Raw genomic sequence first — 18,852 nt, forward strand, 5'->3', positions numbered from 1 at the left:
TAACAACTTGAAATGCAGCAAATCTTTACAGAATGTGAGAGCTGCATTACACATGAAGGGATGTATGTGGGGGGTTGGCTGCTTGGTTTGTTTGCAGCCCGCCTGCCTCCCTTCCTATCTTCCCACTGTAAAAGGGCAGTGCCCTCCCTCCCTGGCAGACCACCGGGAGAGAGGGCTGAAGTGAGCCTCACTCAGCACTGAATTATGCCAGCTTGAGGATGTTATCCTTTTCCAGAGAGCTTGGGAGCCCTTCAGGGGTTAGAAGCACATAACTGGAAGTTATGTACCTCCTGTGTTCCTCTGTCTCCTTCTGCCTGGAGGAGAAACCTGCTTGAAAATGCAGTATTGGGCAATTCTTGGAAACAGACACCTGAATGCAGATGCATTCTCGTCAAAAGGAAACCCAGAAAACATTTGCACAGATGTGGTTGACACAGGAGGTCATGATCTCATTTCATATGTCACTGGTTAATCTTAGCTGAGATAATTACAGACATATGGCTGTCTAAATATGAAGTCAACAGGAAGGTATCCAGCTACATGTGGTACTACAAGTAAATCAGATTTCACTGCAACAGCCAGCAGCTGAGGCTATTAGGTGAATATCGGATGTTCCCTGACAAAATTTATCATTAAAAAAAACAAGACAACAAATTTAGATTTATTCACTCTTTGTATGGCCTTGTGGGCTGGCACCAATGTGGATAAAACTCACACTGGTATCTCATAATGTTCAAATAGTAACCAATATAGAACTTATTTGTGTATGTTTTCCAAAACATGACAGGATGAAAACTCTGTGTCCAGGAAGAGGTGTAACATATTGCCTAAACCATCTGGGTTGATGCTGGCAAGTCCTGGAAAATATCCAGACAATGAGGTGTGGATGGTTTGTTTCCCTGGCCAGCAGTCAGGTCAGCATTGTCCTCTGCTCAGGCTCTGACTGGCTGCTGGCCCCAGCAGCACAGTAGCTGTAGGTGCAGTAAAGCCCTAAAGCAGAGGCTGGTCTGCAGTACTCAGAACAAGTACAAAATGTCCCTGATGCTTTGCCTTTTATAGTGTTGACCCCAAGCACGTGTTTTTCTTTCTTTCCAGAAGGCCTCACCTTGTGGCCGCACCATTATCACATTTCTGTGGCACATATCCACTGCAGCACAGCTATAGCTTTGATCTTACTGCTTCAGAGGACTCCCAGAGTTGCTTGGGAAGCCCATGGGGTATCTTTGCAGGATACTGCCTTTGCAGCATGCAGTCAAACCCACTGGTTTGTTCCAAGCTCAGTGGCAGTTTCCTGCGCAGCCATGAACAGGCATCATTAATTACATTATTTCCTGCCTGTAAAGCAAGAGGATGGACTGTCCCCTGCTGCCCCTTATCATGCTTTTAAACCACTTGTGAGCAGAGGTTTTTCTTCCTGTGTGTAGTAAACTGAGGTTGAACTCTTGTGGCGTTCTCACTCAGATTTGATCAGGCCCCCCCCAACTTCACTGCTGGGGTAATTATTTGTCCAGGTCACAAGCAGAGACCTGCATGATGAACTCTGGCAAGGCTTTGTGTGCCAGCTTGTGCTTTCCTCTGAGCAAGTGCTTGTGCTCCCCAGGTGCTGTGGGCCAGGAGAAGCTCCACAAACCCACAATGAGCATCCCATGACTTTTCCTGCCAGCCAGACTCTACGGGGCTGTGTTCGCAGGACCAGAGGCGGCAGCAGCAGCAGCAGCTTACTCTGGGTAAGCGCTTTCCCTTGGGCTCACACGTGTTCTTGTAAACTGAGATTTCACACAAGCCAGTGAAGACAATACTTCAGTTTTATTGTTGTTTAGGCATGGATAGAAACATTAATTCTTTTGCACTCTTGGTTCTTGAGACTTGCCTATAGTGAACTTGGAGCAGCGAAAAACCCAGCTCCTCGGACTGACGATTTAAAGTGCATAGGAGATCAAGCAGAATCCCAAAGGCGAAGAGTTGTTTATATTCCTTTTTCTATAGCTGTGAAAGTTGAAGGACTTTTTTTTCTTCTCCTTTGCCCTATATTCCCCTGACAGTGGTATGAAAATTTTCAGCCCTTCCCTATGCTTTCCCTTTGGAGTTTTCCCTATCTTTGGAAGATTCCTCTCTGTATTAAGAACCATTTGTAGTGTTATAAACAAAGAGAGGTGATAGATGCACACTCCTTCACAGGACTCTGGTACAACTTTTCCCGTTCAGAGTCATGCCCACTGAATTTGTTTTTTCTTTTAAAAAACGTGTATCGCTTGGCAGTGTTCTTGCACCAAAAGAAAAAGATATATTTATATATAAAGTAACTTTTTTGTGTGTTCACGTTTTATTTTGGAAAAACAGGTGTTTAAAAATTTTAGAATTTTTTTAACAAAATTCTAAAAAGAAAAAAAATCACAATATTTACAGAGATAACAGAATGGCTTAGCCATGCAAAACAAATTACTTTGGTTTTTCCCCCATTTTACTTTGGTTTAAATATTGACCAAGATTATAATTTTTTTTTGCCAAGTAAAACAGTAACAAATTAAAGTTTAGAGGCATATAACAGGATTTCCCTCTAATATTTTATACAGCATAGAGTTTATAGGACATCTTATGTATTTAATCCATGCCAATGCACTACAGGAAGCTTTTATTAAGACATCAGTCACTACTGCCCAGACATTTAACATTTTACAAATTTACAAGTAACAGTGTTTTCTTCCCCCTAAATAATGCAAAAGTGGCAAAATACATTTCCTAACGTCCATCTTTATCTTTTATTTATTTATTTTTGCCTACCAGTCTATAAAAACTTACTTTTTCCCTGGATATTTGTAAATGGAAACCTGATGTTCTGCTTATTCTACTGTTCCTCTCTATCAAAGTTGCCTGCTACCTTCTTCCAGAAACTAACTTTCCAGATAAGATGAAACTTATCTCCCTTAAGTACAACTTTCTATTGGCCATTCACCCTAAAACCTTTTCTTATCAAGTACCATTCTAAAAATTTCCTCAAGCAAAAAACATGTTTATAAAGTTACAAACTTGAATGTAACTAAAGATACATAGACATTTCATTGTTACAATTATATGTACTGTTTGATAAATTAGGTACCAGTTAAAAACACTAAAATTATCTCAAGGTGCATTCAATATCTGTAGCATAGTTAACAAAAACACACAAAAAATATATATATATATTCTATTTTTGTGGGAAAAATGCAGCTTTGATATGACCACGTTTTAAAAAAAGTTTCCAATTCTGACTGGTATCTCTCTGAAATGAAGAAAAGGTACAGTACTTTAAGGCAGCGAATAACATAAAGGAATCAAAATTAATCCAGAATTCCAGTTCCTTATCCTAATGCTAACATGAAAGACGACTGATAACCATCAATAAAATGCGTGTCTTGCTCTAGAAGAAAAGGATTTATTAGCCACCAGCTGTATGTAGGCTAGGAATTTTTCATAGTGTTCCTTGCTCAATACCCAGACTTCTTCAGGGAAGCTCTTTATTCCCTTTCTAGTCTGTTTAGCTTTGCACGGTTTTTTAAATGTTCCTTTTCATTAACAATTTAGTTCATTCTTGTCACAGCTGTCCCCCTTCTGCTTTACCACGATTTCAAAGAATGAAAAAGGAGTTTGACATTTTCCTTTAAGACAATCTTACACTCTAGGTACTTGCTACAAAGCAGAGGCTTCACTGATAACAACCAGAATTAGACATGTACCTGCTCGAAGGGTATCATAAAAACAATTGAAATAAAACCATTACACTATACATCAGATTAACAGCAACTCCCAGAACAAAGCCTTACAGTGTATAAAAATAGCTACGTAAAAAATTTACATAAAGGCAAACAAAAAGAAATCTTCAGTGCAGACATTTACAAAAAAATATTTCAAACAGAACACAACATGGTGACCTATTATCATGGCTGTTGCCAAAATTAGTTTGTGGGGTTTTTTTAGCTTGAGATAATTGTGTCTAAAATCCTTTGAAAACCTGGTAGTATGATCTGCTTAATACTTGAACCATGAATAGCTGTCACTTCTTTGTATATGTTTAAATACAATCCACGTTCATGCTTCAATTGGTCTATATGTGTTCTCTGAAAATATGAAAGATAAAAGCCAGTTAAACATTTTAAAATATGTTACCCATCATGACTACTCTGTATGTAAACTTGAAATAAACAGATACATGAATAGTACTTTCTTCTGCAGCTCAGTGATGCAAACACTTTCTTTCATGACAAGAATCACTGTTACTGGACGTACTGGGAACAATATTGCAAATTTATCTGGTAAGTAATGGATTTATGTCCATTTCATTTGTGTAGATCTACTGTTCTGAAGGAATACAGAGTAAAAGATTGCACTGAAGGCACACATTGTATTTACGCTGCAAGCTTTTCAACATCCAAATTGACTTGTTTTCCACCTTTAAATCCTTCCTAGGCCATAATTTTGGTATTCCCAACTCCCTTTTCCAAACTAGTAAAACACTGATATTGCTGGTAAAGTGCCTACAGCAATGCTGCATCTCTTTATATACCATGTAATTGCTCTATATAAGCCAATGAATTCTGAATATTTAGTGAAAAACTTGTGACTGCTATTTGAAAATTTCAGACAATACTGACATATTGACATTAATAATGAGAGTTGCATTCATTGAAATAAGAAACATTGTTATGTAAACATGAAATACCATAATTCTATATAATTCCAAATGCTTTAACCCCGTTTTACCTCAAGAAAGTATCCAGTGCTATTTGCTTAAGATCACTGAAAATCAGGGCTGTCTACAGGTTTCCTGTGGAGGAGCTTACAATGCAAACACCCCTCGATATGTACTACTCTCATTTTTAAGAACAGTTGATGACAAACTCAACAAACCTCTCTATGGTTAGCTGGTTTTCAGACTCTTGTGTTATCACAGTGTTAATTTTAAATGGCCTAAATTGGCCAGAAAAATGGTCTAACCCCCTCCTTTGGGTACTAAGAGGAGAGGTGCAGCAGTGGTGTATATATGTGTGAGCACAGGGTGGTGCTCTTGGTGCTTTGCAGTGCTCCTGTAATTCCCAGCAGAACTTGGGGATCTGCCAGATCATTTGTAAACAGTTTACTTCATACGGATCCCAGCAGGGGAAACTTTCAAACCTGTTACTAATGTAATGGACAGTGTCTCTCTCCAGGATAGAACTGATCACAGAACAGGTGTGTGAAATCTAGACTAAGAGAATTGTTTTGTTCTAAAGGAAGTTTCACGACCTTTGCATTAATGATGAAAAAAGTGACCAAGGACTTGGAAACTGTTGCTTTCAGTAAGGGAAGAAATTCCTGTAAACATTTCAAGTCATACGAACCCTACATACACATATGTACCACAGTGATACATTATACAAATTTATATTTTCATTTCCTTGAGCACATACATTAAAATAAAGCCAAATATTAAGTCCCATCTGAATGTCAGGCTTCTTTTTATATTTTTGTGTGCAGGTCTGAATTCTTACCTAGCCAAAAGCTTGAGTCTGTCTGTTCTAAAACTACACCACAAAAGGACCCTACTGCTTCACCTCTGGAAGGTGAACACCAGCCCAAGCTACAGCTTTAATCACCAGAGAGAAATGGTGGACAAAGAGATGTTAATGCTGTAACATGAAGCACTTACCTGGAATGATGATTGACACATTTTCTCTTAAGTTTCAGATTTATGATTGTTTTCCTCTAGTTTTTTGTTCTCTTCTATATTTCCAAGATCTTTGTCTACATGTTTTGATGCTGTCCTATAATGTAAAGGAAGGGCATTTTTGCATGTCTACAGCATTTTGTTCCATCCTCATATTCATGACACTGCCTCCTCCCCTCACAGTAAACAGAAAATTTTGACAGTTCTGTTCTGAGCAGAGCAACAGGTTTGCATATGTCTGTAAATAGGCCAGTGACACCAGATCCCCACTGCTGTGAGTACCACAAGAAGTATTGCAGCAGGGCTCTGTGTGTTTGATTTACCTCCTGAGGAATTCAGAATTAGTCTGAGCTAGCAGACATTTAGTAAGGTTAAACCAGTTGTGGAGATCCATGTTTCTTGAGAAAGTAATTGTGCAGCTTGTTTCAATAAACACGAGTCTGCTTTAAGGCGTACTAAAACGTTCCGAGCATGGCTGAGATATCTTGATCAACACAGCAATCTTTTGTGTACTCGTAGTAAATGACTTTCAGAGCCCGTGCCAAACGGAAGCTCTTTAAATGTGAAGAAACTAATGAAAATTCTGGCAACACTGAGAAAAAATCCCACTCTAGCTTCTAGGTCTGTGCTAGCTATGACTGACAAGCTTTGGGTAAAGATGAGATTGTGTAAATGTTTGAGGGGGGGAAAAAAAAGAGGTATGCCTCATTAAAAATAGCAGGTCTTCCTTAATGCAAGTAGTGGTGATGAATTAATGAGTTAAGAGCTTAGTTTAGCTTAGCACAATAAAACCACTATGCCATTCATTTAATCTGTGAGAAGCCTCACTGTCTGCCAAGGTGAAAGATTCCTGCAGTGCTGTGATAACATTTTGAAGGTCCCAATTTTGAAAATGTAAATGGGCAAATGTGTTTGAGTGGGACAAAGTAAATCCCTTGTGTCAAAGCAGATTATCGTAGCTGCATTTTCTCTACAGATAATTTGTTTCCCCTACAGAAAAGCGAGGTCTGTTGTGACAGATTGATGCATATGCTCACCCTTGCTGCAGGGTAAAGACCCGGAGTGACGCTGACTTGCAAAATACAATGAAGACACAGGTTAGGGAGATAGTGTGACATGGCACGCTGACACCATGCAGGTACGCACCTCCCGAAGCACCGGGCAGAGCTAGCGCTAGTGGAGCGCTCCTGTGCACATCCTCCATCTGAGCAAAGGCCGGGAGCAGTGGCTGCCTGCCGTGTGTGCCCTGAGCTGGAATACCCTGGGAGCAGTGCTACTGAGACAGCACCGTTTAGTCTTTGTCTCTGAAGAGCTCCTGCGGGGGTACCAATGCACCTGACCCCCCCACCTCGGGGAGTGCTGCTGAAATGCTGCTCTCCGGGCTGGGGAACACAGCGTGGAGGTGGAGTGCCAGGGGAGCATGGGATTCTGGATCCCAAATCCCACAGGCTACACTGAAAGGGACCACTCTAAAATCTTTTTGGTTTTAGAGGCGGTTATTTCCTGAGGGGCTATAAGTTTTAACATTTTAAAGCAGCATTTACCTTTTCCTATCAGTTTAGGGTGCCTCTGTTATATTTGTGTGACTGACGGGAAGGTGTCATCCTGAAAACCCATTTACTGCAAAGATCTGAGCTCCTCTTTATTACAGGCAAATTTAATTTTAAAAGTGCTGAGATAGTATTACAAAGTAACTTGTTCTACAGTGGTAAATTTCCATTGGGCAGTAACATTCTATTTTTTTCTGGTATTCAAAACCTGAAACACATGGCATGCATAAAAGGAAAGGATGGGAGATGCAATGAAGAAGAAAATTCAGTGCTTTGGTAGAGACTGACCTTCTGTGAGCTTAATAACCTTTCACAAATCTCTTTAATCCTAACAAAAAGGAAACAACCCCTCCAAAAAAAAATCCCTTGAAAATTAAAAAAATTTTAAATTTAAATTAAAACCATGTTTGGTTTAGGTTGAGCACATAATTTGGCTTGTCATGTGGCTAATGAGTCTTTTCCATAAATAAGTCCCACAAAATAGGAGACAATAGGGAAAGAGATTAAAAGCTGAAAGAGTCTGGACTCAGGCAATTACCTGAGCTGAAATGAGTTGGATGTGAGAAAGCAGTATCATGCACATCTGTCCTCATATAACTGCTAATGTCTGCTCTTGGAGACTGGATAGATCAGGGGCATGGCTCACTGGGATCCTTTTCTTTTGGCCTCTTATCAAGAGTTTTACAGTGCCCAAAGCAGACTGAATCTCATAGGACCTGACAGTTACAGCACAGGGATCTGTCTGGTCTTCGATTAGGTTAAAAGTATTCAATGACTAATGTCAGGATATTCTCCAACGCGATCAGGTTTTGATTTTGAAAGTAATCTATTTTAGTTCTGCATACAGTGAAACTGAATGTCACCTTTATTTTCCTAAAGACACAATGGGCAAAAATGGGACACTCAAAGAGCAACACTGACTTTGAAAGAGGCAGGTGCTCCAAAACTCTTTTGGAGGATGTTACAAACCACCTGCTTGAAATGAGAGCAGCAGCAGTTTTTCATGTCTGACAATCAGATGGATTTCAATTCTCAGTGCCTGAGACTGAAATGCAGCTGTTTATTTATGGTGGTTTGGTGATCCTGCTGACCTGGTTTTTTTGTTCCCCAAATACCATTATCTAGGCAGATTCACCACCTCAGCACAAACAGTGCTGCTGCCTTTTTTAGTGCTATCCAAATAGTGTCATTGAGAGACACAGGAGTTATTTTGCAGAGTTGCAGCAGTGTGATCCAGTGGCAGTGCCCTGCCAACAGCAGAGGCACAGCCACCCCTGGCATGGCACCAATCCCCAGGGCTTGACAGACGTGGCTTGGGTTTGTAACAGAAATGTCTCAAAACACAGGTTCCATCACTTCCTGGGGTGACTTCAGGCACAGGACAAATGGTCCTTTTCAGCTTAACATTCAACAACACTTGTTCCTTACATTTTTTGTGCATTGACTCTTGTCAGCTTGCTCCATTTTCAACTCAAGAGTGACTTCCTGATAATGTCTGAGCAGGTGGGCAATGGAGTCTGAACAGATAGAAGTATTCCCAAGGATTTGCCCAAAAGGGAAGACAGCCCACTTTGCCCAGGCCTGGAGCACTCTTACACATTGTCATTATCTGCAGCTCCACAAAATAGCCCACACTTTTGTATGCTGTTGTTCTGAAGAGTGAGAAGTTGGTTGTATAAATATGAGTTTACTCGCTCAACTCTTTTCTTTTTTCTTTAAATTAATTTGTAAATCATGGATCATTTTGAGCTCTTGCTAAAATTATGACTCATATTTAATATTTATCTATGCTTGCTCTTCAGGAAAACAATTATCCCCAGGGAATCCTAATCAAAATCTTTCTGTAAGTAGCACCAAAGTGAGGTTTTTAGCATTCTTTGGCGTGTATGTACTGAGGGGCCACTATTTTCATGTTCAGATACTGAACGATGCTCATAGCATTGTTTGTAATATGAAGACCATTTTCCATGATAACTGTTTTTCCTGCTGTAGTGTAAATACAGACTACATATAGGTGACCCAAAAATTGCAGTAGGGTTTTAATTTCTGATTTCTTTTAATCTTGCAAGTCTAGGCCTCACCCTCAACACTATTTAAGGAAGAAAGGATGCAGTGCTGTTTGTCCTTGTTACTCAATCTTGTGATAATGACAGGTAAGATAATGCACATCTGTGTAGTTCTGGGGGTTGAAGCAGGAGCCATGAATTTCATTAAAACTACACTCAACTGCACTGTTGCAGAAGATTTTCTAGGAGCTAATGGTTTTATACATCCCAATCTGGACTAGCTGCAACCTCCTTATTTATTCCAACCTTGCCTTCCACTTTCTTCGATTGTTTTCAAATGTCCATCAGTAGGAAAAAACACAGAGATCCTAGAAAAATATTCCAATCATCAGGAAATGGATGACTGTTTTTAATTTGTGTCACTTTTATATTAGTTTTTTGTCATGAACTGACACTTTCAGAGATGTTTGTAACTATGTCTTTTCTTTGGAAGGGAACTGAGTGAAAACCAACACAAATGCTGAGTCTTGTTGAAAACATAGTGACTTTCCTACTTTTTTGGCCCACCATGTGTGGACTCATATGCTTGTTTGCTATAAAGTATCAGAAAAGCAGAATTTTTATGCTTCAAATGTTCAGTTTCAGAGATGCCAGTAACCTTTGTCATCACTGTGACCTAAGAAACATTTCAAGAGTTTGATGTGCTCTGAGTGTGAACAATTTTAAGACTGCTGCTGTGATTCAGCTGGTCCATTTGAAGTTTCCTTCACCAGATGTTGAACCATTTTAACCTTTATCTAGCCTTGTGACTTGAGATTTGGGCACCTCCAAACTCCGGGGACAAAAATGGGGCCAGGGTCCAATCTACGTGCAAACTTTCATGACTAGAGAGCAGGGTACAGGGTGCACTATTTCCTTTCTGAATCTTTAATTCCTGCTATGTCCTCAGCTGTTTCTGGCAAGGTGAAAATTTCATATATGAAGCATTTACCGAACATGGGTGTCCTGGAATCTCTCAACTGACGTCTGACACAAAAATTTTAGAAAAATTCTGAAGTGCTGAGTTATATTCTGTTCAGTGCATATTAGTTTACAATATCCTTTTTGGAAAAAGGAGAAATCTGAAGAAAACAAGTGTTTGGCCTTCTGCTCAGATGAAGGAGAAACAAGGCATGCTGGAGTAGGTAGCCTCAACTCTTTATTCAAAAGGAGGCTGGTTGCAGGACGTGGAATACAGATGAGTCTCTGATTTATGGGATAATATTCACACTGAAAAGAGTATGTGGCAATAATCAGCTTTTCCATCAAGTGGAGCTGAGGCAGTGAGTAACTGTACAAGTGATTTATTGGGAATATATTCCAAGGCTACAAGTATAATTCCTACTTAGTGTGGATGACAAGACAATAGAAGATTATACAAACCACAACACCAATAACAAAAAAAAATTAACGTTTTTCTTGCCTCGGCAGACTTGGAAAGTTCTGTGCTGCTGCGTTCTCAGACTTTCCTTTGGCGTCACTTTGGGGATAGAGATTAGGTGAGTTACTGGTCAAGGGTGGGTTCAAAAAGTAACTACTACCTGCTGGCCTGGATGGAGTTGTGCCTAAAGGTGTAAGGTGCTTTTTGCAAGGCCTGCTTTGATTTCTAGGCTATGATTCATAATGAAAACTTTGTCAGAATAGGTACTGACATTCTGCTTGCTCCTGCAAGTATGGTGTGCAGAAAGCAGGGAAGATAACAACAGATCAATTTAAACATGTACAGAGAACAGGAGATTGTCAATGATGATACATCAATTAAGGGGTTTTGAAGCTAGCAACCACATGTCAAATACAGAGACTATAATTAAACTATAAAGGTATTTTTGTTTCCAGTGAACCTGTCTAATCAATTCTAGCTCTAATTTTTCCTCTAAGCTTTAGGAAGAGAAGTTGAGCATGAGAAAAATGAGTGTTGTCCATTTAGAATATGCTATATTCTATCTTTGAAGCAGAAAAAATTGCTGTAATTCATAAATTCATCTCATGCTATATTTTATGATTCCTGTCAGCTCTCCCCACACTACTCAATGGTGCAAGAAAATATATTTTACCTTTTCTGCCCTTGTTATAATCAAACCACCTCATCCAAAGAAACCCAAACCAGTGTACCACGGTTTCATGATTCTACATTCACACATTCAAAAAGGAATGACAAAGTTATCTTAGACATTACTGCAACAGTAGCAAAGTGTGGGAGGAAGAGCACTATGTTGTTACTTTTAATTTTTTACCACAAGAAGCATAAGCTTTGGAAAAAAACCAAAAAAATCCTCTTTAATATCTGAGTGTGGTTCTGTGCTTGGGTAATTTATAACAACTCTATATTTGAAAAATTTCAAAAACCTAATCCGTTATGGTTGAACTAAAATTTTTATGTATTATCCAAAAAAAATTAAAAAAAAGAGCATTTCCTAGCAGATGGGGAATTCCTTGTTGCACTTGCACATCAGTGAAAACACATTTGTTCATAGTAAAATCCCACTGGTATATTTTAGATTTCATTTGATTCAATTTTAGTGAAAGATCATACAAAAACCAAGTGAACTTTAAGACTGCTTTTACACCTGTCCTTGTCAGTGCCTGTTATGCACAACCACTTAACCTCCTGTGCTAAGAAGCAGCTGTAAGAGCTGTCAGAAAGAAAGCCTGTTTCTGACTGCCTTTGGTTCTCCCTGGAGACAAAGGTATAGGGATAAGACCAAATGGAGCAAGCCAACTTCAAAAGAACATGGTCACTTCTTGGGACCCTCCCATTTATATTCAGAAGTGAGCCTCTGTGACAAGGAAGAAACTTGAAAGCAAGCAGGCCTCACTGAAAAATGCTATTCTATGCCTGTGATGGCTAAAACCTGGATTGGGATGAGAGCTTCTAGATTTTTCAGCAACAGAAGCTCTATGTTTACCAATTTTATTTCAGAAATCTTAAAGTATAGGTGAACAAAACAATTCTCTCTTTTCCCTGAGATGGCTGAGCCTTATTCTGTATGTTATTCCATTTTAAAGGAAACAAGCCAGCCAATTTCTAAATGAAGGCAGTTTCTAGCACCAGTACAACCACACAGACTTCCACACAAGTTCCACAATTAAGTACTATATTTAAATGCAAGAGTCAGCACAGACTTGGCTGTCAGGGAAAAGGACCTCATTACAACTCTGATCTATGAAAATCTTTGAACCCCACCTCTAGGACATGAGTCCTGTTCAGCATTAGGACAAGCCAGGGGTACCAAGTTTCCTTTCTCTACCAAGTGCACCTACTGTAACAGCTTTTCCCCACTTTAGACTACTGGAATGCTGTAGAGGAAGGAAAACAGGTAAACATACATCTCTGCTTATCATTGTTCTTTTTCCAGTTTAGTATAAAGTTTTACAAAAATTCTTACTTTGATTTCTTCACATAGAGCCAGTAGACAACACCTGCAATCAGAGCAACCAGCAGAAGACCGACCACAATTCCCACTATTAGCTTTGCCTGGTCATTAACCTTTTCACTATTGTCATCTGAAGCAAAGAAGAAAAGTTAATGAGATGACCTACGATAAAGTAAAGCATTACAACATTTCTAAAGAATTTTCACCAGAAACAAGAAAAGGGACTAGAAATGGAAAAAAAAACCAAACTAGGCATTGCTCTTTAAACGTGTTTTTAAGCTTCAAGAAAGTCACATCTTAGTCAATCACAGCACTAACTATTTCAAATCAAGTCCAGCTTTAAGGGACTTTAAGGAACTTGTGCAGTGCTCTACACAGGTCTTGAACCGAGACAATCAAAAGCAAGGGTTACAGAGAGAAAACCATACGTACCACTCCTATCCTCTGGCTCATCGTATTCTGGAATATTTACTGAAATGAAAAATGTTAAAATTAAATTAGAGACAACACATATTTGACCTGAACATCACCTTTAATTGCCTATTTACACCAGTGACAGAAACTGGAACAGTGTTTGCCAAACAAGATATTTAATCCCATCTTTAAACAGAAGTCTTTCCTTTGTAACTATAATATATCCCTTAGAAGAATTTTACTCTAAAACTGTATAATATTAAAGTCAGAAATATTTCTGAGTATTTCTGTGCTAGCCTTCCAAAGCTTCTCACTACTTTTTGTCATGATGTGATTAAAGCCCAGTATGGCTGATTTCTGTTGTGAGTCAAGTCATACCAGTAATAATAAACTGGAATTTAGGGACTAAGGGATATTGTCAATTTAGTAATAAATAAAGACCTCTGTCTTGTAAATAAAGTATTACTTTGCAGTATTTTGTGCTATTGTGTTGTACTATTATTTTGTAATATTGTTTACTTTTCTAAATAGAGGTATCTAGCCAAGAAAGTGATGAAGACTAAGTGACCTCATGTAGAAAGCAATCAATAAATTTTATGTACTACTGATCCAGAGTGGATTTACAATTGCTTGACTTAAGACAAAAAGGTTAAATATCTTAGTATCAACATTACTATGCAGACCTACTCTTCATTTGAGTGTGATGTATGGGTACTTTATGAGAAACTGTAACTTTAAAGAAATGATCTTTAGAGGACACTCACTAGCAGAGACGTTCATGGAGGTCACAGTTCTTTCTAGCTCATTTTCTGCAATGCAAGTTAAAGTTACATTTTCCTCAGGAGCAATTACAATTTTACTGGAAAATTTCCCATTAACATATTTTGTCTCCTCTGTCTGAAAAGGTGAAAAAGGAAGATTAGTATCCTTTAAAAACACAAAGAACAGTACACTCATTAATTGTGTTACACACTGAAAATGTTCAGAGGGAAACAACTTTCAACTATTATTTCAGTTCTCCAAACAACAGCAATAGAAATACATTTTTTATTAAATGGCAATGCAAATATTTGAATGAAAAAGCCGGACAAAATATCCAGTTATAGATGGCATAGTGCACACTGTAAGACTAATGATAATAAAGGTTTATTCTGAAAAAGTTAACAACATTCTGTATTTGCTTTTCTTTCAACTATTTAAAAAATATTCCAAATGACAAAATTCTTAAAGGAAATTTCAGACTTCTAAGGTGTTATTTTTTCCATCTTGCTGTTTTTCATTTATGTCATTATAAGGAAAAGAATTGCTCTAAGTTTTCCAGTTTCCAGCTTTCCAAACTGTTTCCACATTAAGCATTATTTTGGCAAGCTCCATGTATTTAGTGGCACCTACAGTATCTGCACTGTAACAGTGATGTGTTGTTCCTTAAATTTGCTGTACATTATTCTTGGATTAATGCAACACCCAGAGAAAATTATTTCCAATCATTTGTGTAGCTTCAAGACAATTGCTGTCCTATACCTACAAGTAAATGGACAAATTTTGACAGCTACACATAATTTCTGTAGGCTTAAAGCAGAACCTGATGAAATGTAATGGAATCTACAGGAGCACTGTACATTGTACTTCCATCCACTGACTGTAGAGAGGTCTCATTTATTTTTCCTGCTAAGGCAAAATGTGGCAATACTCTGCATGGGATTTGGTAATCCATATAAAAATACTTCAGTTTGCATATTTTCCAGGTATTTTGCCTGCTATGTAGGAGTTCTTCTTATTTATCCCCAAGGATGCGGGCATAATGTGAGAAACAACAGGTATAACCATACAAAACCAACTATAAATATTAGAATAAAAGCTGCAAAGCCCATAAGGAATTATACTGAATGTAACTTCTGATTCACACATGCCAAATTTCATTACACTTCACTCAGCTAATGCCTACATCAAGTACCCATTTGCTTTCTAATGTAAGTTCTACAATTCCATCGTTATTTGCAAATTCTTTATCCAATGGTGAAATCAGCACATTACCCAGATAAAACGACTAAGTACCTTCATTTAAAAAATGCATATTTCATTTGTAACCTTTTCTTTTTCCTTCCAGCTTCAGCTTGTAGCCAGTGGATCTCCTTTGCCTTCACCTGTTCTATTCAAAAAGGCTTTATCATAAAAAATCATCCATGTAAGTACCATGTAGCTACAGCTACCACTTAACCTTCTCTTAGATAAATGAAAAAGACTTTTCTTCAATCTCACTATCTGAAAAATGTTCCTCGACTTTAATTTGCACTTCCTATACACTAGTTTTTGGTGAATAAAGTAATAAGAAAGATACTTGCTTTATTTAGGATGCTTCCACTGCCTGTAACTGTCCACTGCACTGCTGGTTTGGGGAAACCTTCCACATGGCAGATAATTGTTTTAGACATTTTATTTGTGTTGGTTTTCTTGGTCATTTTGATTTGAGGTTTTCCTACAAGAACAATGTTGCAGTTAACCATTTGATTTAAAAAGAACAATAATAATCATAACTTTCTGCTCTCTTACCTTCCACAATAAGTTTAAGTGTCTGTCTTTTCCTCAATCCTTCCACCTCCTGGAGGGTCGTTTCACAGACATAGTTTCCAGCATCTTGATACTGAAGACTTGAAAATGATGGACTTGTTTGCATTCTGGTATTGTCCTGATAAAGTCAGGAGTTAGAAGTGACAGAGATAGACTCACAATATATTAACCCCTTAATGACAGATGTGACTACTATCAACAGGAGTTTTCACATGCTTTGGAAAATTAAAGCCACACTTTCAAGCTGTTTCCCCATTAATAACTAGCATTTGAATATCCAGCATGTAAAGTAGAAACTGATGGAGATTTATAGAAGCCATCTCCTTTCTTCCTGAACAATATTGCTTTTAAATCAAGGGCATAAATGGGATCAGTTATTAGCTCTGAGCTTTTCTAGTGGGTTGGCCAAGACCACAAGTGACAAAACATGTTTGAGACACAAGCAGCTCTCCTCTAGGCCAGGCTTACGAGATCAACATATGCTCATAAACAACCATTAGGCATCCTTACTGTAAGTTTCCAGCACTACAGGTTTGGTGTAAAGCCACCTTCTTCAATAGCTGCATTTTTCACTATCTGACCTCTCAACCCTTGCCCTTTTTGCTATGTTTATCAGAACAAAGACCAAGCTCACCTCTGAGAAAATGCACCAAAATTCCTCCAAATGGGCTTTTTTTCTTAGAGGAACCTTATTCTCAAAAGGCCTTGCATAGACAATTTCGAGAAAGTTGTATTTGTGTTACAATATGCCTTAATTCTCTCTATTTGAAAGCTGAGCTGATAATTATAGTAACTGATTTTCAGTCATCAATGTGAGTGAATAAGATCTCATTTTAAGCATATGCATAAGACTCATTTTAACAACATTCTTTAAAAAGCCCAACGAACAACTTCCTTCCTTCCTTCCTCCCAAAACACTGAAGTAGCAGCAGTAATATGAAGGGGTGAACACTCAGATGAAGTGTGAAATAGATTAATTACTGACCTTTATCCAAAACACAGTTGCATTTCTACTGGAAGAAATCGTGCATGACACAGGCAGGGCCTCTCCAATCTGTTTTGTGACTTCTCCACTAGGAGTAAGCTGCAAATCCAAATCTGGGATAGAAAGAACATTTGTAAAAAGTTAATCTCAGAAAGCCTGGCCCATTTCAGAGGCTTACCAAGAAAAGAAAATGTGACTAATTGCACTCATTAAATTCAAGATTTCATTTCTTCAATAAAATCTAAGTCAATTTTACAAGTAAGGGAGATGAGAGAATTATTCTAAAATAGGCATTGCAGAACATTCATATTTTTGCTGTAATTATAGGCTAACAGGAAAAGCAAAACCTCACTAATCACTAGAAAAATGGATACATTTTTTTCACCTTGTTCTGCTGAAAGAATGACAAAGTAGGCATAAGAAGATGAAGAAGTACTCCACAAAGAAGTATGTGAATTTGGAAAAGGAAGTACAGAATGCTGTGAGGGCAGCTTGCTATGGGCCAGGTAAAAACGCATCTTCAGGGGAGGACTAGTGCAGGTGGGGACAGGTTATGCTAAATAGTAATTGTAGAGAAAAAGGCAGGTCAAGAGGTACCTTTCTTTTGTGTGATAAAACTAGAGGATTTTTATCCTCAAAATCTGAAGGAGATGAAGGTGGTCAAAGAAGGTGTATGAGACATGATACTGACTGAAGGGGTGAGATGTCTGAATTACAGGGTTGGGGCCCTTTACACATGAAGCCCTTTACTTAAAGTGCCACTTTAGGTACCTCAAAAAAGACTCCAAGCTCTGCCTGACATATTTAAGCTCCCAGGAAATTGCAGTCAGCGACAGCTGTGTTTGACACAAGGCAGGGTGAGAGCCAGTAACCCGAGTATCAGAAAACACTGCTTTGGATTTTTCTTAGTATAAAGGTTTATATATAATATAAACCTTATATATATATAAGCTATTTCTTAGTATAAATGGGCTGGTCATTTTTTTTAAATTTTAATCCTACAGTGAAAGAAAAGCAGAGTTTGCCAATCTCTATTTTGCTTCCCCTCTGACAGTGCCTTGCTTGTGAGCCAAGTTGCCTGGTTGAATGACTATCACAGATGTGTGTGTGCACACACAAACATGTGCAGTCAAATGCACACATGACTTCATCACAAATATAGTACTTGCTGGCAAAGTACTGTAAAGCCTCCTTTTGGCTTTTAAGCAGAACTTAAAAAAAAAGCTTGAGACAAAAATCACAGTAGAGGAAAGCGAGTTTTCCTTAACAAAACAATGAACTTCCCTACTGGCTTCATTCAGTGGTTGCCCTGGGAACGCCATTGTAATTAGAGGTAGAACTTCAGGGAACAACTAGGGTTCAGCCTGTACTACTGGTCTGCAGCACTATTATCTGTGTTACAAGCCCAGTGTCTCGTCCAAGAGGTCACAAGGACTGTACTTTCATCTGTGCATTTGTCAAAGATCTTGATGAGATAAAATGGCATCTTGTTTCTGTACTCCTATGGGGATTTCCTATCCTCCCTCCTGAAACCAGTAAATGGAATCCAATTATTCTCTGGTGGCTTCCAGAAGAAAAATAAAGAAATAAAATTACAAGACTCCTCCGGTGAGCAGTATATAGATTCGGATGGTGTATGGGATGTGTTTCTTCTTGCTTTGTTACCCTTAAACACATTCTATCAAGGCAGAGGGGTGGTTGAAGAAAAAACGAAGATTTTTTCTTTTTTCCCTCAAGAATTTCCTTATACATGTACTTAAACCTCTTGTTCTTTGAAGCAAGATAGCACCTCAACCCCAAGAGATCACCAAGACCATTCAGAAGGTGTTCCTCTCACATTTGTCATAGGGAGCAAAAATTCATGAAAGTTTTTGCCTTCATCTCAGGCAAGAGTGACACTGAGCCCAGAGCAATCCTTGAGTCTTCCTCCAGGATAGTCTGTGCCCTGCCAGCCCCTTTGTGTGGTGTAACTGGGACTACAGTCCCTCTCACACCATGGTCTTGGTTGCTACAGCAATTCAGGAAAATTTACAGTGTATGAGATGAGCTACTTAACTCAGAGCAGTATTTGTATGACTTGTGAGGCAAGACAGAATTCAGCTACTGTTATAGGATCCCCTCTAGGAACTCTGCACAAGCAACTTGATTTAGCTTAATTTTCTGCCAGTTTATCTGCCAGGTCCACAAAGAAATGCTATGTAGCTACCTTTATCTTGCTACTTAGTAAATAATCTCT

At 38.5% G+C, this 18,852-nt stretch overlaps 1 protein-coding gene across 2 annotated transcripts in view; it reads right to left on the minus strand.

Annotated features, from left to right (window-relative positions):
• Nucleotides 1–1,787: 1,787 nt before the first annotated feature.
• Nucleotides 1,788–18,852, minus strand: part of ALCAM (activated leukocyte cell adhesion molecule) — a 35,674-nt gene continuing 18,609 nt past the window's right edge. The window contains exons 8-16 of one of the 2 annotated variants that reach the window (XM_042031633.1): nucleotides 16,617–16,729; nucleotides 15,614–15,749; nucleotides 15,406–15,539; nucleotides 13,828–13,960; nucleotides 13,082–13,120; nucleotides 12,662–12,779; nucleotides 10,699–10,755; nucleotides 5,663–5,777; nucleotides 1,788–4,094 (exon numbers count right to left, since the gene is read on the minus strand). In XM_042031633.1, the coding sequence (XP_041887567.1) occupies nucleotides 5,690–5,777; nucleotides 10,699–10,755; nucleotides 12,662–12,779; nucleotides 13,082–13,120; nucleotides 13,828–13,960; nucleotides 15,406–15,539; nucleotides 15,614–15,749; nucleotides 16,617–16,729 (818 nt within the window). In that variant the 3' untranslated portion in view covers nucleotides 1,788–4,094; nucleotides 5,663–5,689. The remainder of the gene's footprint in view (nucleotides 4,095–5,662; nucleotides 5,778–10,698; nucleotides 10,756–12,661; nucleotides 12,780–13,081; nucleotides 13,121–13,827; nucleotides 13,961–15,405; nucleotides 15,540–15,613; nucleotides 15,750–16,616; nucleotides 16,730–18,852) is intronic. The other variant, XM_042031634.1, reaches the window with a different exon arrangement.

Source organism: Corvus kubaryi, unplaced genomic scaffold, assembly GCF_017639235.1.
Source record: "Corvus kubaryi isolate FWS band 111438036 unplaced genomic scaffold, C.kubaryi_AGA036_p1.0 37341, whole genome shotgun sequence".
In the NCBI taxonomy this organism is placed as follows: domain Eukaryota; kingdom Metazoa; phylum Chordata; class Aves; order Passeriformes; family Corvidae; genus Corvus; species Corvus kubaryi.